The following is a 19,633-nucleotide window of genomic DNA, read 5'->3' as shown; positions in this document are numbered from 1 at the left end:
GGATGAGGGTTGACAATGGCGGCGATGGCGGACGGGCCGGATCGGTCTTGGCCGGGGTCTTCGGTCCGTTCCCGCCCGCCCTTTTTGGAAGAGAGAAAGAAAAAAAGATAAAAAAAGAGACAAGGGGGAGAAGCGGGAGAAGCAAACAAAAAAAGACAAGAGAAAAAGTGCAAGGCAACACGGGCTTGCTTGGCGCGGCCCTTGCTGGTCTCATGCGGGGTCGGCGCAGTGCTGCATCCAATGTTCCATGTGGCGGCGTCCCAGCTCGGCAATCCGTCCGTCTTCAACAGTCGTCAACGGTCTCTCCACCCCATGAGGGGCGGCTCCAGCTGTCTGTCCCGCCGTTCGTCAGCGAGGGACCCGGGCCGGGGCTGATATGCTGGTGCTGCGCTGGCGCGTCCATGTCTGCGCAGCTGCATTGCATTGGATTGGATCCCGTACCAGAACACGGCGCAAGCTAAGCCGCGCCTCGTCTCGGACGAGTTCACGCTTGCCCTTGACGGCGCTCGCGGCCGCGGGCCTGCTGGCCGCGGCTCCCAGTATCACATATCACCCCTGACCATTGGCCAAGAGCACCGAGAACGCCTGTTACCATGGGTTGGGCTGCACCATCCCTGCGACGGGACCAGGCGACGGGGACGCCTCGGGACGTGTTTGGACACACTCGCGCCATCAGTCCACTGGTACATGCACAGTGGCGGCCGTCGATGACTTGTCAGACCATGGCCAGAGTAGCGTCACCGCTACCGCCGCTCTGGCTCTGGGTCGCGGGCTAGTGGATCGGCAGGCAGGGGCGTCGTTGAAAGACGATGTTTGGCCTCGACATGGCGGACAGTTCGGGCGGGGAGAGCAGCAGCAGCGGCGCCGACATGGCCTCCCCGGAGCTGGCGTTGTTTTCTCGTCTCTTCATCCTGCGAGACATCCTCCTTGCTGTCCTGGCATTGCCTCAAGCAGACAGCCTTGCATGATGGGTCACAAAGTGAGCGCCAGCTCTCCCGACTCGCCGACGATAGCCATCATCGGGGCGGGACTGACGGGTCTCCTTGCGGCTCATGGCCTGCACAAGGTGAGCGCAAAAAACCATGGGCTGTGCGGGACGGTCTGGATGCACTTGCGGACACTGACCTCGCTCGACCACAGAATGGCTTCAACGCCGTCGTCTTCGACAGAGATCCTGGGCCCGATGCGCGAGAGCGGGACTGGACGATGCTCATGCATTGGGCCCTGCCGATGCTCACGGAGCTGCTCCCGGAAGACATCCTGGCGGACCTGCCGCAGTCCTTTTGCAACCCGCATCTGGAGTTCAATGAGGAAGCGGAGAGCCTGCCATGCTACAACGCGCTCACGGGAGACGTCCTGTTCCGGAGCCCGACGCCCGGGGCCCGGCGGGTGAGCCGGCAGGCGCTCCGGCGACTGTTCACGCGTGGCGTAGACATCCGCTGGAACAAGGCGCTGTCGCGGCTGAGCAAGACGGAAGACGGCGGGGCGGTGGTCCTTGAGTTTGAAGACGGCGAGAAGTTTGAGGCGGAGCAGGTACTTGGCGCGGACGGGGTGTCGTCCAAGACTCGAGAGCTGTTGGCCGGCGCGGAGCGGGCGCGCGTGCAGCGGTCCGGGTTTCTGTTCGCGACGGGCATCACGCAATATGGGGACGCGGAAAAGACAGAGGCCATCTTGAAGATGCATCCCGTGGCGGCGCTGATGATGGGCACAAGCTCGGTCGGGGCCGTGGGCAGTACGTTGTTTCCCCAGAATCTGAGCGTCGCTCCCTTTGATAGCCGCTTGTGCTCAACACCGTGAACCCTTGGATGGGCCATTTTGCTGACAGCGGACGGCCAGCGATGGCGGTGGACGACCCGCAAGACAAGTCGACTTGGACGACGTTCTGGGTCAAGATCTGGCGCGGCGAGTCGGTGCATCTGCGGGACCAGGAGGCGCTCGACTACATCAACCGGGAGACCAGCGCCTTGTCGGGGGTGTTCCAGTCGGCAATTGACTGGACGCCCGAGGGCAGCCGCGTCTTCATCGACGAGATGAAGTACTGGGTGCCGGTTCCGTGGGACAACCTGGGCGGGCGGGCGACGCTGGCGGGCGACGCGGCGCACCCGATGCTGATATGTGAGTTTTCCTCCACCCGTGCATGGAGGAGATGTATGTGATGAAGGCGGCAAAGCTGACGAGCGGGCCGCATGGGGGCGGCGGCGGAGCAGACCGCGGGCAGGGGCTCCAGCATTGCATCACCGACGTGCGCAACTACGTCGATAGCCTGGTGCAGGTTCGCGGCAGCGGGGCTGACGCAGCAAAGGCGATGCAGGACTTTGACGACGAGGTGGTCGCGCGCGGAGCCAAGGCGGTGCAGCAGTCGCTGCAGGAGGCCGAGAAGTCGTTTGACCTGGAGACGATACGTAAGATGCTCATGGTGACACAGGGCCACGGGCGGAGCGCCTGAGGGATTTGGGGGCCGGCGGGCGGCGGCGCAGCTCGCTTGCTTGGGCGGGTTATTATGTGAGGCGAGGCGAGGTGATGTGATGATGTGATGCGTGATGCAAGGCGGTTACGTTTGGGTTTAGTTTGTCGTTCTGGGTGCATGGCGAACTTGGAAGTTGGTTCAACCGCTGCGCTTAGGGGGGGCCCACTGGCGGCGGGCATGGAGGCAACGCTGAGGGTGCGGTACGGGGCGGGGCGGCAGCGGCGGGATGTATGGAGGTACGTTGGCCGCTGCCCGCGTCGTCTAAAGCCCCCCCGCGGCGGGCGGCTATACCTGCCCCGTTTTCACTGATTTGTTGATAGCGGAATGTTCCCACCAATGTCAAGAAAGGGACAAACAAACGGGTTCATGCCGAGGCTCCTCTTGACGCTCGTCCGCCTCCTTGCATGCAGGACTTGAGGTGCCCCAAGCGGTGCCCACAAGTTCTTTTGCACCTGGGCAGGCGGGCAGTTTTAAGCCCTGGAAGAGATCTTGCCCCAGCGCGGAAGCTAGGGCCTGAGGCGCGCGGGCTAGCAGCGCATCTGGACCTAACAGAGGCTCCCGTTCCTGGCATGCCTGGGGCTCCTCCCGCCCGGCTGTCTCGATCGCCGGCAGGCAGCGCAGAGGTAATTTGGTTCCTCTCAATCGCAAGGCACGTCGGCCACCCCCGGACAAGATGAGGGACCTACAAGGCGTCAAATGCAGCCGTCCATGGATCCTCCCGGTGGGACTTGGATGGACCGCAAAACCTCTCAGATTATCTCAATGCCCCTCAGAGACGCAATGACGCCCTGGGAACAATCAGACTAGCGGCGAGCCGCCCGGCGTCCGAACCAACCTGCGTCTTCCACGCGACGCCACCAGATGTGTCTCGACGGGCCAACACAGCCGGCCGAGCTGCCACTGACCTGTCACTTCTGCCCGCCGCACCTGACATGGGAGCAGCCCACTCTCGCCCGCATCGCATCGCTCGCACGCAGCGGGCGAGAAGGGAAAGCTGTACGAAGTGCGTCACGGCAACATGCAGTGCTGTGACATGCGCGCAAGGGCAGCATGAGGTACTTGGTACTCTTCGTCCCTGCGAGGGCATTCCAGGTCCGATGCCCGCCGTGCCCCAGGAACCATGTCCTCATCCCTCCTCCTTGCACGGGGCAGTTACCCGCATCCGTATGTACCTCGGCGCGCAGAGTCGAGTCCAGTCCCGTTCTCCCTTCCCGGGGCCCCGTCGCACAAGCCCCCGTGATGTGGCTGCTGCACGAGGGGAAGAAGGGGGGAGCCAAGGGCCTTGGGTGGGACAGGTCGCAGGCAGACCGCGGGGATGAGACAAGGACAGCCTCGTCGCTACCAAGGAAAAAAAAAATATGACACCATGCAGAGCCGCCGCCGTTGAAGCACGGCGCCCGTTTCGAATGTCAGAGCCAGAAGCGGGAAGGGAAACAAAACACCACGGCCCGGCCGACACGAGCTGCAGCCGAGGAAGGAACCACCTGCCAGCTTCAATATCTCTACTCCGTGCCTTTATTATCTTTCCCGTCTCGCTTCCCCGCCGCCCCGTCGTAAACGAAGCATCCCTACCCACGGTCCATAGGCCCTGCGCCGAATGATTACGAGCTGGTCCATGTGCTCATTGCTTTGTGCTTGTGCTTGTTGTTGAGGGGCCCTCTGTTGGTCGAGCTTGACGCCCGATTTACGCCTCTGCCGGGGTCACGTTGGGTTCCACGATCGGAGGCGCCCGTGAGCCTCGAAGGTCGATTTTTTTTGTTCTTTAATTCTCTTCGGGCCCTGCTTGTACACGGCTGTCGAACCCCGGTCGAAGCATCGTGACGCATCCCGAGAGCATCGTCGCCAGCAGCAAGCCACGCCAGCGCCCCCCCAGCACAAGCCCAGGGATGGAGCCCCACGATAGTGACACCGGCCAGCCGCCGCCGCCGCCCCAGCTGCCACCGTCTCAGCAGCAGCAGCACGAGGAGCAGCAACAGCCGCAACAGCCGCTACCGCAGCAGAAGCCGCCGCAACCACCACAGCAGCAACCGCAACAGCAACATGCGCGCGCTTCGAGCCCCTCGCCCACCGTCGCGACCGTCGAGGCCCCGACCATCGAGGTGGCCAGCCAGCCAGGCGAAGAGGACGAGTTCGACCTCACCGACGATCCCTTCAACGATGGGTCCACGAGCGTCACCTCGAGCGTCTACGCCTGCACGTACGAGCGCGGCCGCCGCTATCAGTGCTTCAAGAACGGCCGCTACCCGATCCCCAACGACGACCAGGAGCAGGATCGCGAGGACATGAAGCATGCCATGCTCATGGAGTTGACTGACGGCACGCTCTTCTTTTCTCCCGTAGGCGACAACCCGCAGTCGATTCTGGACATTGGCACGGGGACGGGTAAGTCAAACTCGGCGTGGGCTGTTGTCGCTGTACTCTTAGCTAACGTGGGAACCGACCATAGGCATCTGGGCGATTGAAGGTTTGACGCCCGCATCTCCGAGCGAAGCTATAAGTAAATAGCAATACTGACCCTCGCCACCCAAGTCGGAGACAAATATCCCAGCGCGCGGGTCTGCGGCATCGACTTGACCCCGATACAGCCGCTATGGGTCCCGCCCAACGTCGAGTTCCTCGTCGACGACTGCGAGCAGGACTGGCTGGTGCGAAATGTCGACCTCGTCCACTTTCGCTTCATGGCCGTGATTCTCAAGGATATCAGCATCGTTATGGAACATGCGTACGAGTACGTGTGCCCCCCTTCCCCTATCCACTGTGGAATAAGCCCCCTTCGTCTCCTCGATGGCGAGAGATAACCCCGTCTAACGGTCGACGCAACTCCAGATGCCTGCGGCCCGGCGGCTGGATCGAGTTCCAAGAGCTCATGGGTGTGCCCAGCTGCGACGACGGCACCATGCCCGAGGACGACCCCTTCGTGCGCCTGTACGCCACGGCCGGCAAGGCGTGGGCCAAGCTCGGGCTCAGCACCACCATCGCGGCGCGCCTCGAGCCGTACCTGCGCGACGCGGGCTTCACCAACGTGCACTGCAAGGTGCTCAAGGTGCCCATTGGCGTCTGGGCCAAGGACAAGACCATGCGCCTCATCGGCCTCTACCAGAAGCGCGCCGTCGACGAGTTCATATCCACGTTTGCCGGCAGGCCCTTTGAGGCGCTCGGTCTAGACCCCACCGCCGTCCAGATTGACCTCGCCCTAGCGCGGCAGTCCATCGACGACATCTCCGTGCATAGGTACTTTCCTTATTACTTCTGGTATGCTCAGAAACCGGCGAGTCCTGCCGACTACGGCACGTAGTCACTGCCGCCGTTTGGAAAGAAAGGAATAACAGGAAAAGAGGCACAGGAGAGCGAATCGAAAAGAAAAGAAGGAGAAGGACTCGCGGAGTACGTTTAGGGCTGGTTGAGAAATCCGTGAAGGTGGTGACGCCCGCAGCTCGACCCGAGGAAGGAAAACAGACTGTCCCGCGATGCTGGCGGGAACGAGTTATGAGCGCGCCGAGGCATAGAAGTTGGCGTTGGTAGGAGCGTGCAGTCGTGGCTGGTTTCCAGGCTTGCTGTCAGACTCGTCGCAAGAATAAGGGGGGCAGTGTCGCTGCTTCTTTGTCTGCATGACGGCGGTTGCGCCAAGTGAATCCTCCCCTTTGATACCGGGCACTATTTTTGGACTTTCGTCACAATGCTCACTCTATCAAAGGGCCGGCGTTGAATGCATGACTGCCCTCATGTGTCTGTTAAAACGGTCCGTTACGCATTCATGGGCCGCAACGGCCGTACACCTGCCTGTCACTCCGATACCGCCCCCCTTCGTTCAGATGCGCCGGCACCAGCATTTATTCTCCAGCTACGAAAAGACGAGCGCATCATTGTACGGAGTACGGTCTCGAAGAACTTGAACATGGCCGTTGGTCGTACCTGCCGCACAGGTTGCCCAGCCGGCAGCCCCATCCGAGGGCCCTGCAGCCGGTGCCTCACCCGCGACGCGTGGCGGATAGCCGTGTGCTACGACCTGCGCAACCTCGGCGACACACTTCTCGAGAGCTTCTTCGCGCTTGCCGTGGCAATGGAGGCCGACGCGCAGGAAGACCCGCGGCAGTATTCCGCCGACTACGACGAGCACGCGGGAAGCGTGCGCGAGGCGCTGTACGCGCGCATGCGGCGCGACTTCGACACCATGCGCCGCCGCGCCGGAGACGGCGGCGGCACCTCGAGCTGGGATGACGACGACGGCGACGACAAGGGGATGTTGTTGTTGCCCAACACGGACCTCGAGTTCGGCGACGTGGTGGAGCAGATGATGTGGGCGGGAGACCACGGCGGCGGGTGCGCGGATATGAGTATTATGTCGGAGGGCGACTTTGTAATCATGTTCAACAGGTTGATGGGCCATGTGGGTGAGCGGGTGCTGCGTCACAGGCAAGAGTTCCTGGCCATGTTGAGCATGGCCATCTTGAATATAGCTGTGGTGTTATAGGGGGAGTGAGTGACGAGGAGTGCAGTGGCTGCTGATTTGGATGGAAGTGTTGGGGAAGGCCACCTACGGGTGGCGTGCAGAGAGTCAGTGCACGTTTTACTCTTGATGAACGGCTCCGTTTCATGACGAATTGATGTCAAAAGCCAACTTTAGACCGACGTGCGAGCCGGCGACGACCCTCCAGTACAACTCGTACATGAAGTGATGCCAGGTCAGCTTGCAGCACGTAAAGCAACCCCTTAATATGTGCCGTGTTCCCAATACAGATATGGGGGCATTGTGTACCCTCAGCTGGACTTGGTGTAAGCGGCTCAACATACATAATACGAGGTATCGGGTCTGTCATCGGCGTGTACTCCATAGGCGTACGCGCCGGCCTCACGAGGAGATGGATGCATCACACCTCCTAGCAGCATCGACCTGGCACGTCTTCACGTCTGCGCGGCAGGGTTCAAAACCAGATTGGCTGGTCCCGATTCATTGGCCACTTCTTGGAAACTCGTACGCTGGACGGACCGGCACGGAATCGACGACTTGCCCCAGTGGCCCTGGAAAGCACAGAATCGTCTCACACAGCATGTGACGTGGTCAGTGCCGTGCTTTCTGCCCGAAGCACCACCACAGACATCGTCCACTAGGAATCACCCATTTTGGCAATTCCGGCAGGCAAGGAATGGCAGAAACGAGGGGACGGTTGCACTACCCGCGCGAATGCCTCAGCAGACGGCAGCGATTGTCGCCATCACATGGTCCGTGGTGGACGCGCACCCGGTGCGGACGACTGACTGCCTGCTGATGCATGACGACGACGCGGATACCGGCAAGGTCCCGACAGGCATCCGACAGGCATGTCGGAGAAGCATGTTGGGCATTTCCATGACGATGAATGGTTATCCGCGGCACTGGCTGCCGAATGCATCTCAACCAAGGCTCGGCGGGCGGAAAGCGGCATTCTCTTGAAGACTCGCGCGAGTCAGGATATCGGCGGCGTCGATGCGGCTGGCGGTATTCTGCAGCGCTTCGCATCTACATGCGATGCGCTGTACTGTAGTGTGCGGTATAGCTCTGTGCTGGCGGCCCGCGCAGTGATTTGCGCTGCCATGGGGCGCTCGCGACGGGATGGGAGGCCGACAATGGCAGCCGAGCGTGCCGTCAGTGGGCCGATGCAAACTTGCGATGCAGGGGCAGACCGGGCAAACACGAGGCGGGTGCAAGTCCACCGGTGACCGGGACGCCTGCCGATTGCTCGCGTGCTCGCCGAACGAAGACGACGATGGACGCCAGATCCGTGGCCGGGGCCGGCACCGGCAGTCGCGGCGGCGAGAAATTGTGAAGGACGAGACCTGAGTCGGTCTGTCGCCGGGCTGAACGAGGGCGAGCCGCACCAAGCTCGAGCGAGGTTCAGGGTGTGGTGGGGTCTTGAATTCAGTCAGGCAGGAAGGCTGCCACCCACTCGGCCGCCGTCAGCCCCCCATCCATGCTCGTTCGTGCTCATCCGTGACAGCGCGAGCGAGTCCAGGGACGGGGAGGCGTGCCGAACTCCGTCTGTCGGCCGCCACGGGGTGGAGCGGGCTGGCAGGCGGCCAGCTTTAGCGCTGCCGTCTTTGCCTGCCCTCCTCCACTGTCTTTGACGGCCGCCCACTCACGTTCGCCTGGCGATCCTGTCCGCGCCGATTGCCTTTGGCGGTCCCTGCCATGGAACGGGAAGTGGACGAGCTCCGGAGACGCGGGCGGCGCGCCAGTGTAACGGCAAAGACGGCTGTCCGTGCGACGAGCTGTTTCAGGGCCAGTACATTTTCTTACTTGTACGGGCCGTAGGCGAGAGCACGCACTGAAGACGACGACGGCCTGTTCCCTTGTGCTTGCACGTCCACGGCGGCAAAACGCCAATGAGGTCGGCGTGAGCCGGGAACAGGGGTTCGGGTCTGTTGGGCCTGGTCCTTGTGCCACGTTGTGATGCAATGCGGCGAGCTGGTTGGTGGTGCCTCGAGGTCCGTTCGATGGCAAACGCGCGGTGGGCAGGCGGGCAGGCGGGCAGGCCGCCAGGCGTCGACTGAACGGGCTGGCGCCTGGAGCAGAATTGGCCTCGACTCTGACGGGGCCGTGGACCGGAACTAGCGAGACCGGAGGGGGCCAGAAGGCCCGTTGGGCGCCCAGCTGGCGGTCGTCGGGTGGGTGGTGCAGCCACTGTGCTGGGCCGGGGCTGGGCCAGGGCGGCATCGATTTGGCGAGAGTACGAGTTGGAGGCCATCCATGGATTGATATTACTGTACCTGTGCGGCGGCGCGCTGCAGCCGCGCAGGTACGTCGTGGCAGTCGGAATACTGAGGTAGACGGTGGGCGGGCAGGGAAATCCTGGCAAAAACCTTTGGTCTGGAGTAGCGTCTGCTGGTCGGGAGCGGCTCGGCCGTCGCGTGCCCGGCGGTGCGACCCTCGTTGGTAGCAAGTAGGCTCCCGGTAGGTAGCGTTGACAAGGGCGCGAGGGACGCCGTAGGTTGCAAGTTGACGAGGTGGTGGTGAGAGATCAATGCAGGGACGGACGACTGGTCATGCATCCAATTCCAGTTGATTGATGAGGTGGATTGCGTAGTGGATGGCGCCCTGTGCCGCCGCACCGGGTGACTGCCTCCAGCTGTCGCTCCCGCCAGTCGCTGTTGCTGCCCGCTGGAGGTTCCAGGTTCCAGGTTCCATGCCCGCGGAGACCACCTGAGCGGCGACGGGAGCAGCTCCCAGTGGAGCGAGCGGGCTGTTGATTGGGGGAAGGAGGCGGACAGCCAGATGGGAGGCGAGGTGACAGGCGGGAGGCACCAACAGGCAGCGCCGCTGGAGGCTTTGGGCAGGGCACTGGGCAGGGCACCAGCGCACCAGCTGGACGTTCCAGGTTTCATTCACTGCCCGGACGGAACCTTGAGTGATGGAGGTCCCCCTCGCGCCGCGCCTGCTGCTTCGCACACGCCTGCCATCCAGCCAGCTCTCGGAAACTCGGCAGCGCTCCGTCGAGTGGAGAGTGGCCCCGCCACAAACGGCAGTCCGTGGCCCGAACAGCCTTGCACCATATGCCGATTATCCGGACCTTGTCTCGTCGCTGTCCTCGCCGTCCCCGTCCTCTCGCGAGACCCTTTTTTGGCACTCGCGTTGCACCTGCGGGGTCTCGGATCCGATGGGCGTCTTGTCTCGCATCCCAGGCCGTCCTGGATTCCTCTCTTTCCATCATCACCGTTCACCACCTCGCCGACGACCTTGACGATTGCCTCGCGACAGCCCAACAAGGTGGCTGTGACTTTTGCAACTTGGGGGCAGGGATCCCCGTGTGGCGCACCCCTCCGCTGCAACCCGCCAGCGACAGCCAGCAGCCAGACAGCGAGCAGCCGCATCGAGTGGCCGACGACGACAGCACCCGGCGACGACGACGATACGACAGGCACGCGGCCCTCCGCGACTTGGGACGGCGGGACTTCTGTGGAAAGGGGAGGAGGATAGATTGGCGACGCCCAGGAATTGAAGGCGGGCGACTGCCTCGATAAATACCCGACTCAGCGACCGCAGGAAACCGAAGCGGACACGACACAGTGGCCGCTGCTCTGGCCGCCATCCAAAGCAGATCATGGCCATGGCAGCAGCAACATTGGCATCGACGTCGGCACCGGTCGCCTTCGCTCCTTTGATGGCGCCCGAGAAGCTGTCCGTGACGACAGCCATCATCGGCCTCCTCGCCGTGGGTGGGCGCACGATTGACGCCATCTGGGATCTCAACCTGCCCGCGACCAAAGTCACACCGTACCTCAACCAGGCGCTGCAGGAGATCAAGCAGGCCCGCTCGACGGTGCACATCCTCTACAAGACGTTTGCGCTGCTCGAGTCGGCGCGGCTGCCCTTCCCTGAGCGCGGCACCTGGATCGCCGTCGACGACCTCATCGCCACCCTCACCGACACCGTCCTCGCCTTCTCCGACCTGCAGACCCTCTGTGCGCAGCTCGAGGCGCAGCGGCAGGGCCTTCTCGTGTCGGATGGGCCAGCGCCCTCGTGCAACGCTGGCGATGCCGACTGTGGCCAGAAGATAACCGCGCTGTGCGCCCGCATCCGGTGGCACAACCTGTCCATGACGATGATGATGACGATACTGAAATGGTGAGTCTGCCCGCACCCGTCCCATCACATCAGGGCTTGGCCCGTCCCGTCCCATCCAGCCCGTCCCATCTCGTTGCTGCCCCTCCTCGCCGTTATGCATCCCGAATTTATATTCCGAGGATCGCCAAGACGGGTGAGCGCCAAGACGGGGTCTTGCTCCAGGAGGCTTGCCAAGCCGCCCGGGGGGGCCGCGAACCCATGGGCCCCAATCGCGCCCAGAATGTGACCGATTCACTGACACGACACTACGCAAAAAACAGCCCAGGCGAAGCCGATGCCCAGAACGCCCGGGTGGGGCTCGAGCACCGCATGACACGCCTGCTCACCTCCAACACCGTCCTCGCCGCCCGCATGCGCCAGCTCGACGACGTCTTTGACGAGGGCGGCATCAATAGGGAGTCGCTGCCGCATTACTCACCACCTGCCCGCAATCCTCAACCACAGTCACCTCACCAGTCAGCCTTGGCGACAACGCCAGCGGCAACAGCAATCCCGTCCTCATCATCGCCGCCGCCGCCTGGAACCGACGACATCACGCCCGTGCCTTCGTCGCCCACCCGGACCCGCGTCCAGACTCCCCTCTCCGGCTATACCCTCGCCGGCATCCCCGTCCTCTCCATCATCCCTCTGCCCATCACCACCATTGAAATCTTTGATGGGCCCGACGTCTACACCTTTGCCTATGCCCGCCGTGTCGGCCGCGATCTCGGGGAGTTGATGCAGTGCCAGGCGGGCCAGGGCACGACCCGCTCCCTCGGCGTCGTGCTCGGCCGCTCCGCCAATGGCTCCGACGCAGCCGGCAGCTTCAGCACTGGCGGCAGCAGCACCTCTACTACCGGCGCCAACAGCATTGGCGGCTGTGAGCCCGCCGTGTTGCTACAGGAGCCGTCTCCGCCACCACAAGAAGACCAGGACCGCCAGCTGCAGCAACAGCAGCAGCAGCAGCAGCAGCAGGACACCCCGGCCAAGAAGAAGAAGTTGCGGTTCCGCAAAATAGTCAACGTCAAGCACCGATGGCGAGCCTTTTGAACATATGTCGGGTTGCTGCCTTTAATCTCGGGTCACGCACCACCACCACCACCACCAAGTTGAATACTAGCAAGCAAAATCGTTGCAGCGCAAGCATGAACAATCACGGCTGCATGAAACAGAAAGGGACTGCTTATTTTTTGGAACATGGCGCAAATTGGAAATGCTACGGGAGCATGTAGCAGGGAGATGGCATCGCAACTTTTGCGTGTTATTTAGAGCATGGGAAGGGGCGTTGTATATACACAGCTTGGAAGCACAGCGTTTCTCCGGTAGTCTTCAGATTTATTCGACCTTTACCAATCTGCAACTTATCATTGTCACGCCTTGCCCAATTCCGCGGCGTCGAGGACGTGACTACCATATTAGCGCCGCTACATGTACATTGCTGCCACACTGCAATTGAACCGCCGACGGTTACCACAGTTTAAAGCGCAAAGGCAAGGATACCGGCGGCCGCGGCGGCAACATTGAGGCCCACCTGGCCAGCCCCGGCCGTAGGCACAGAGCTCTCAGTCGCAGTCCCTGTGGGCGTCATCGTGCCCGTCATGCTGCCGCTCGTCATCGTACCCGTGGGCATCATCGTCGAGGAACCAGTCATGCTCGACATCATCGATGACACGGGCTGCGGCTCCGTCACCTTGGCGTAGGCGTCGCACGTCGCGTTCTTGGCCTTGGGGCAGTCGTCGGCGATGCAGATGGCCTGGAGCTGGGGCCGGGCCGTCTTGAGGACCGCCATGGGCGCGGCGCAGCGCATGTTGAAGGCGTTGTTGAGCGCCTCGCCGACGGCCTTGACGTCGTCGTCGGTGACGCCGAAGGACTGGGCGGCCAGGGCGACTTGCGCGATGAAGTAGTCCACCTCGGCCTTGCCCAGGCCCATGAACTTGTGGACCCTGGTGGTAGGTTGTTAGGATGTTGGGCACGACACGGGTAGAGTAGGAAGCGCTGGCTTTTTGGGGGGGGGGGGAAACGTACTCGTACATGGACGTGCGGCCCATGTAGGCGTCAAAGCCCGTCATGCCCTGCATGGTGCAGCCGAGCAGAGAGCCGAAGAACTGATACAGATGGGTGAGCAGGAAACTTGAGACGTGTTAGCAACTACTCGCTTGATGATTCTCATGTATAATGCGCACTATTGTCGAGAGCCTGAGTTCCAAAACGTTAGCATTGATTCCGTCACGCATTCACTCTTCGGACGGCTTACTGTTGTCGTTGGCGGGCATGTTCTTCTTCAGTGGCTCCGCGCCGCCTCCGTCCAAGAAGTTGACGACGCCTGCCTTCCCGTTCTTGTTGGTGCTGTTGAGGCCTCCGCTGAAGTATGGCAGCAGGTTCACTTCTTCGCCGTCCTGCATGCCCTTGGCCAGGATACCAGGGACCATGACACCCGTGTTGGGCATCGTATCTACGAACGCACAAGTCAGCTAGCTTGTCTATGGCCGGGCAAGTGCAGCATCTCGTGGGCATAGAAACCCTGCTTGAGACGGTAGCGACAGTATATACACTTACAGTTCCCGATGACGACCGTGTTGACCAGCAGTGTCAGAAGAGTGGCTTGGTTGGTCGCATTGTTCTCCTTCAGAAGCGCCGTGGTGTAGTAGTCGCAGATGGGCGTGTCGCTGGGACGCTGCGCGAGGACAGTCGTCGCCACGGCAAGCGTGAAAGTTGTAAACCGCATGTTGATGTTCGGGCCGCTGCGTAGCTTAGTCTAACAGGTCGAAGTATAGTATACGTGTCGTTGAGGTTTTAGGAGAAGCTGCGAGAGGCGGATGTAGAGTGAGGCAGAGAAGAGAAATGGCTCCAACACGGCCTTCGAGGGAAGGCGCAGGCCTTGCCGTCATAGATATCTACGACACGGGCCATCACCGCGGCAGGGGAACAGCCACGTACCTCTCCGCGCGAAGCCAAGTCATGGAGCATGTTGAGCCGTCGGAGCCACGAACATCCGAGGCACGGCCGCGATGGGCTTGGGAGCCGCGCCATCAAATCCCAACGCGGTAGTGTCGCAGCCACTACCATCGGGAAGGAGGCACACCGCAGCAAGGGGCGCACTGGCTTCCACGATCGAAGAGACTACCTGGTGCCCACCGTCACGTACCTAACCTCAAAGGAGGTCTAGGCAGCTTGGCTGATGGGCGGCAAGACAGTCTGGGAGCGGTAATTTGGAATTTGCGGGGGAGACACGCACACAGTGAACAGAGGCCTCCTTCGGGCAAGTCCTGATCTCTGGTCCGGTCCCAGCCCGTCGAGGCATGGAGTAGGTTGCCGATGTTCCGGCAGGGGGACGGCCTACGATCCGTTGCGACGGAGGAGAGCTTCCAGTCTCATTCATGTTGCTTGCTGAGCTTCAAGTGCGGTGGGCGCGGCCCAATAAGTGGCTTCCTGCCTCGAAACATGTCACGGCCAGGAGTGCTCAAGGGATATCATCCCGCAGCTTCACTCGGATGGATTCGACCTCCGGTGTGCCGGAACCAATACAGCACTCAGGTTTCTGGACCTGCCTTCTCGACACACCGGAATGATGCTACTCCTTCTTGGCAGAGATATAAATTCCCGGAGGCGTAGATGGCTGCCACTTCTCCGTCCGAGCCAACTCTAAGCCAGGGCCGACGGCTGTCCCGACCCCGGGGCAGCCAAGCCTGCAACCTCGACCAGTCATGGCCAGGCAATTCCAAAGCAGTGACCGGGCGGCTGAGCTTAACCGGCAGTGGCGGCGGCCGATCAATTCCGTGGAGATGGGACCTACCAGACCTGAGCGATGGGCCGACAGAGCGCGCGTTGCAATGTCGGAAAGCCACGTGCCGGCACAATGGAATGCCCGGACGCTTTGTCTCTGTGGCTGTTCATGCCAGTCTGGCATCTTGACGATATCTGATACATACGGTCATTTTGGGTCATCTTGCGGCATGTCAACATGGCATTCACATTGCTCTTATCTTTGGCCATGCCTGGACGAGGGCTTTGTGAGAGGTCTGTACACAGCGCGAGTGAGATCCGTCCCAAGTCGCAAGGATCTTCGGATCGCCATGACTGGTGGCAGGGATCCCCAAAAGCCCCATTGGACTAGGGCCACACTGCAACTTCAAACATGACATCAACGACTTTTTTGGCGGTTGCTTTGTCTTGGCGTTTGGGGCACCGAACGGCTCTGCCCGTTCGAGGCACGACGCCTCCCTCAGCTACGGGCGGGCGCTAGGCATCGGATGGCTGGAGACCCGGCCGGCTTTGGGCGGTCGTGGCCCACGGAAGTCGCTCATCCGGGGTGGCTATTTCCTTTTTGGGAGGAGTGGCCAATCCCCTGGCGCGGGATTGTAATGGGGCCGCGCTTTGTCGCAGAGGGACACAAGATGGTGATGCAGGTCTCGGATGGCAGACTTCACAGGGGAATCCGCGGTCGCTGAATGTCGGGACGGCTTGGATGCTGCCCGCCTGAGTACCGTTCTCTTTTGCAAGAACCGTCTAGCGTACGTCTCCTTCCAGAGACATCGACCTCGACAACATTGAAGTAGACCGCACAGAGGACCTTACATGTACTTCAATCTTTGGTGACGGAACACCTGATGATTGGAGTTGCGTAGCGACACTTGAGCCGGTACACCGACCTTGCACTTCCCTGCCGCCGATATATCGCCAGTAAGGCTCAACCCTCCACGGAGTCCGAGCCGAGACTGAGCCTGTTGAGTTCCTCCTCCACCAGCCGCGTCCTGTCTCCCAAGGTCGTGCCAAACGCAGCAAAGCCGTCGACGAAATCTTGACTCCTAAAAATCCACTTGGGGCCAGTTCGCTTACGAACACGCCCCAAACAAGCCCTTTTATCCTTGCATTGCTCCTGAGTTCTCGCAGCCCGTCTCCCAGCCTCATTGCGTACTGGTCCCGCGATATGGTAGTAAGTCTCGTCGACGAGCAGATCCCAGCTCTGCGTGCTGCTAGGTGTTCTTTTCTTTTCGTGGCGCTTCCCACCTTCATCGCACTTGCATCCGGGCTTGCCCAAATGGGTCCCGGGAATCCTCCACACCACATGGGCATCGTGCCATCCAACCACAGGCTCCACGTACAGCATTGAGAAGAACAGGTCAAATAGCTGGCCCATGCGAAGTCCGTTTGGAAAGTCCAACACGTCTTCATTCCTCCGACTAGTGTCTCCCCTTTGTGACCGGTAGACACTGAACTTTGTCCGGAAGATGACCTTTGTGATAGGGAATTTAGCCAACAGCATGGTCCGCCAGCTCGCTCCCCTTCTCGTGAATGCCTTTCGCCGCCAGGGATCCTCGCGAGTTGTAAGGAAGTCGAACATCGAGCGGCCCCAGTACAAAGCGAAGGACGTGGTCAAAGTCGAGCCTTCGATGGTACCGCAAGAATCGCAACGTCCTGACCAACTCCAGCCTGAGGCCGAGAAAAAGCCCCCGAAATGAGTCCTCAAAAGCGGATTTTGCAAAAGCAAAAGCAGCTTGTCGCCGGAAATAGGGTGTTGCTCATCTGACTCTCCAGACCCATCAGACCCATCAGAGTCATCGGGATCGCTGGATAGGCCAGCTGTGTTCCCTTGCGTAGCATCCGTGTCTGGGAAGGGAAGCACACCGAGCTTGTCTAGGGGAGTTGACTTGAAGAAGAGATTCTGCTGAAGCCGCGCTGAATTTGCAATAGCGTCTCGCCAGGATGTGCACACGCGCTGGCAAGATATCAAGAGCGTCTTCATATCAACGCATTGGAGAATGTTTTCGAGGATGTCGAAAGTGGCGAGGGCTTTTGCTTGTCCTGGACTCGCCATCGAGGAGGACGAAGGCTCCGGCGAAGCTGGAGTCATTCTTGCTTTGCCCTTCTGAACGCGCTTCTTCTTGCCCATTTTGTACGTCTCGTGATATGTGGCGTTGTTGCTGTCGAGCAGAGATCACGACGCCCGAAGCAATTGAGGCTGTGGTGTTATGTATGCGTGTTGGACATCAACCACTAATGAGTCATCGTTGGAGTAAGCAAACCTGCATCCATGTTCGGAGAAAGCGCGGTCAGCGCGACCAACGTGTGATTCGGACACGAAAACAATTCGTCGGCGAATTACGGAGTATAGAACACGCTGCTGCCTTATTCCCTGCAAAGTCGCCCGTCCTCGTTTTGCTTCCAGCCCTCGCTCCCCACGCACGGAAAGCACACAAGTACATTCTTGGGATCAACCTTCTTCTTGATCTTCAGCAACCTCTCGTAGTTGTCGCCCCAGAATGTCTTTTGCCATTCCTTTTCGAATAAGAATCCCTGCGTGCAATCGTTAGCATGGCCCAACTGGCTCGGGGACATTGAGAGACTCGAGCCGCATACCTCGTTGATGTAGGCTCCGCTGTTGGGTGTCAGCTTCTTCAGTGGCTCAAGCGACCGGCCCAACGACTCAATGACTTCGTCCTCGGCAGTCTTGTTGAATGGCGCGTATGCCACTCCCGTAAGAGACTGGATGTATGCGTTCCTCCACGCCGGGTTCACGGCATTGGAGCCGCCCTGTGGCTTCGCATTGCGAACACCCTGGCCCGCGACCAAATATGCCGTGATGGCGCCTCCTGCTTCCGTGGCTGCCTTGTACGCTTCTGCCAATGCCTTTAGGTCGCCCGTTAACGCTTTCTTGTCGACCAGCCTAGAGCCCCTGTACAGATTGGCGCCAGCCAGCCCCTGGTCATAGTTGACATTAAACCAGTCGAGGAATGAGTCGTACAGGACCGTCTGTTGAAGGATCTGCGCAGTGCCGTTCCAGCGCGCCTTGATGGTCTCGTTGAGTGGCGTGAGGAGCTCTTGCAGCTTCTCACCATCTGTGACATCCTGCAGCATGAAGCCACCGAGCACGCCTGTGATGGTCGCCGGCATGTCAGGTGAGGGGATGGGGTTAGGCGTGTCCCTGGCAACGTAGAAATAGCCGGAGACGCCCTTGTCCATGAGCGAGGGGAACTGCGACAGGACGTAGGCAATGACATCAAAGCCGACGGATGATTCGGCGGGTGTCACGGCGTACCAGTTGGCAAAGGCAATCTTCGGTGAAGGATGCGTCTTGAGCGTCATCGACGTGATGACGCCGAATGTCGAGCCGCCGCCCTGTCGCTGTCAGTAAATGAATCTGACGAACAGGCGTAGCGAGACACTTACACCACGCATGGCCCAGAAGAGATCACGGTTCTGGTCCTCGTTGATGGTCAGGAGCTCGCCACCTGGCGTGACCATGTCCATTTCCAGGACATTATCCGCACCAAGCCCGTACCGCGCCGCAAGAACTAGACGGTCAGCAAAACGACGGAACACATAGAGTTTGTGCAGGCGGTTGTATACTCACTGGAGTGTCCACCGCCTGTGATATAGCCACCCACACCGACCGACTTGCCACCACCGCCCACGATCGTCTCGCCATTCTTCGCTGTCGCCGTGTAGACATCATACATCTGCGTTCCTGCTCCCACGGTGACGGCATTTCCCTTGATCCGCTTCTTCGACCCTGCCAGCGTGAACTCGCCCCGATGATGAGCAATGTCCCGCATGTAGTGCGTCCAGATTGACAGCGCGAATGGCGCAATTGACCTGCCATTATCATCGTGGCCGGTACCTTTGACGACCAGGCGCACGTTGTGCTCACGGGCTTGCCCTCAGATTAGCCGCCCAAGTAATGACAAAAGTCCTTCGGCACACACTCACCAAAGTTCACGCCAGCCTGAACATGCTCTGGCGTCGTCGCATTGACCACATACGGCGGGTAGCCGGATGGTGAGCACGGGTATTTAGGATCCGGCAAACACGTATTGTTGGAAAATTGCTCCCACATTATCGACACCGGGTCTCGCGTGTGAAAGTCAAACGACGTCCACTCCTGGGTGAGCGCCGCGCAGGCATCGGCATTGTACGTTGCCTGCGCCGGGTGGCACACAGCGGCTGGCGGACCGGGAGCGAGCAGCCTGCCCCCAAGGGTCTCGTTGAGCTTGGTCCATGACGCTACAGACGGCCAGTCTGCTGAGCCAGGGAATGCTTTGCACGCGGGAGCGTTGGCGGTCGCGTGCACGGAGGCCGCAAGGGACGCAACGGTGGGCAGGGCTGCGATACCGTGCATGGTGGCTAGTGAAGGGTCTGCGATAGAAGCCATTTAATTTTACGGATTCAGCAAAGTTTAGCGGCGGAAGTTCCAGGATACGGAACCATTTGTCGCGTTAAGAGGTTCGCAAGTTGGTCGGCCAGTCATCCGCTGCTGAGCACTTTGAGTCTGACTGTCTCCCACATTGAGAAATGGTCGCACAACGGCCACGGGGCTCAGGCGTTTCTGGTCGAATAATTATGCCCTGAAACTTATTTGAATACTTCATTTGCCCATTATGGGCGGGAAATACCACACGGCTGGCACCTGGTCAGCCGATTCGTATGCATGTGCACCGGGTAGGCAGGTCAGTGAATGTTCGGAATCGAGTTGACGTCTAGAGCATAATAATGGGATATCAAGGACTGGAACAAACTTGATGAAACCAATTAATTAGTCACAAGAGATTTAATGTTCCCACTGCGCAACAATTTTGACCTTGCTTGTAGAT

At 60.4% G+C, this 19,633-nt stretch overlaps 6 protein-coding genes across 6 annotated transcripts; 4 read left to right on the top strand and 2 right to left on the bottom strand.

The window, feature by feature from the left end:
• Nucleotides 1–967: 967 nt before the first annotated feature.
• Nucleotides 968–2,446, top strand: PLICBS_003215 (uncharacterized protein; the record flags this gene model as incomplete). The annotated part of the gene is made up of 4 exons (XM_065600182.1): nt 968–1,066; nt 1,141–1,732; nt 1,837–2,115; nt 2,208–2,446. The coding sequence occupies 4 exons, from the start codon at nt 968–970 to the stop codon at nt 2,444–2,446; spliced, it is 1,209 nt and encodes a 402-aa protein (XP_065456254.1).
• A 1,907-nt stretch (nt 2,447–4,353) lies between these two features.
• Nucleotides 4,354–5,762, top strand: PLICBS_003214 (uncharacterized protein; the record flags this gene model as incomplete). The annotated part of the gene is made up of 4 exons (XM_018322949.2): nt 4,354–4,849; nt 4,914–4,931; nt 4,997–5,195; nt 5,294–5,762. 4 exons carry the CDS (start codon nt 4,354–4,356, stop codon nt 5,760–5,762), a joined length of 1,182 nt encoding a protein of 393 aa, XP_018178179.2.
• Nucleotides 5,763–6,362: 600 nt separating this feature from the next.
• On the top strand, nt 6,363–6,938 carry PLICBS_003213 (uncharacterized protein; the record flags this gene model as incomplete). The annotated part of the gene is made up of 1 exon (XM_018322948.2): nt 6,363–6,938. One exon carries the CDS (start codon nt 6,363–6,365, stop codon nt 6,936–6,938), a length of 576 nt encoding a protein of 191 aa, XP_018178178.2.
• Nucleotides 6,939–10,542: 3,604 nt separating this feature from the next.
• Nucleotides 10,543–12,095, top strand: PLICBS_003212 (uncharacterized protein; the record flags this gene model as incomplete). The annotated part of the gene is made up of 2 exons (XM_018322946.2): nt 10,543–11,066; nt 11,327–12,095. The coding sequence occupies 2 exons, from the start codon at nt 10,543–10,545 to the stop codon at nt 12,093–12,095; spliced, it is 1,293 nt and encodes a 430-aa protein (XP_018178176.2).
• A 427-nt stretch (nt 12,096–12,522) lies between these two features.
• On the bottom strand, nt 12,523–13,770 carry PLICBS_003211 (uncharacterized protein; the record flags this gene model as incomplete). The annotated part of the gene is made up of 5 exons (XM_018322945.2): nt 12,523–12,988; nt 13,071–13,175; nt 13,229–13,241; nt 13,300–13,497; nt 13,602–13,770. The coding sequence occupies 5 exons, from the start codon at nt 13,768–13,770 to the stop codon at nt 12,523–12,525; spliced, it is 951 nt and encodes a 316-aa protein (XP_018178175.1).
• Nucleotides 13,771–17,171: 3,401 nt separating this feature from the next.
• On the bottom strand, nt 17,172–19,161 carry PLICBS_003210 (uncharacterized protein; the record flags this gene model as incomplete). The annotated part of the gene is made up of 5 exons (XM_018322944.2): nt 17,172–17,339; nt 17,403–18,161; nt 18,213–18,337; nt 18,397–18,696; nt 18,753–19,161. The coding sequence occupies 5 exons, from the start codon at nt 19,159–19,161 to the stop codon at nt 17,172–17,174; spliced, it is 1,761 nt and encodes a 586-aa protein (XP_018178174.2).
• Nucleotides 19,162–19,633: the final 472 nt, after the last annotated feature.

The sequence above is a fragment of the Purpureocillium lilacinum genome (assembly GCF_023168085.1).
Source record: "Purpureocillium lilacinum CBS 284.36 DNA, scaffold_2, whole genome shotgun sequence".
NCBI classification, from domain to species: domain Eukaryota; kingdom Fungi; phylum Ascomycota; class Sordariomycetes; order Hypocreales; family Ophiocordycipitaceae; genus Purpureocillium; species Purpureocillium lilacinum.
The sequence above is the reverse complement of the archived record's forward strand: the minus strand, read 5'-3'. Positions and strand labels throughout refer to the sequence as shown.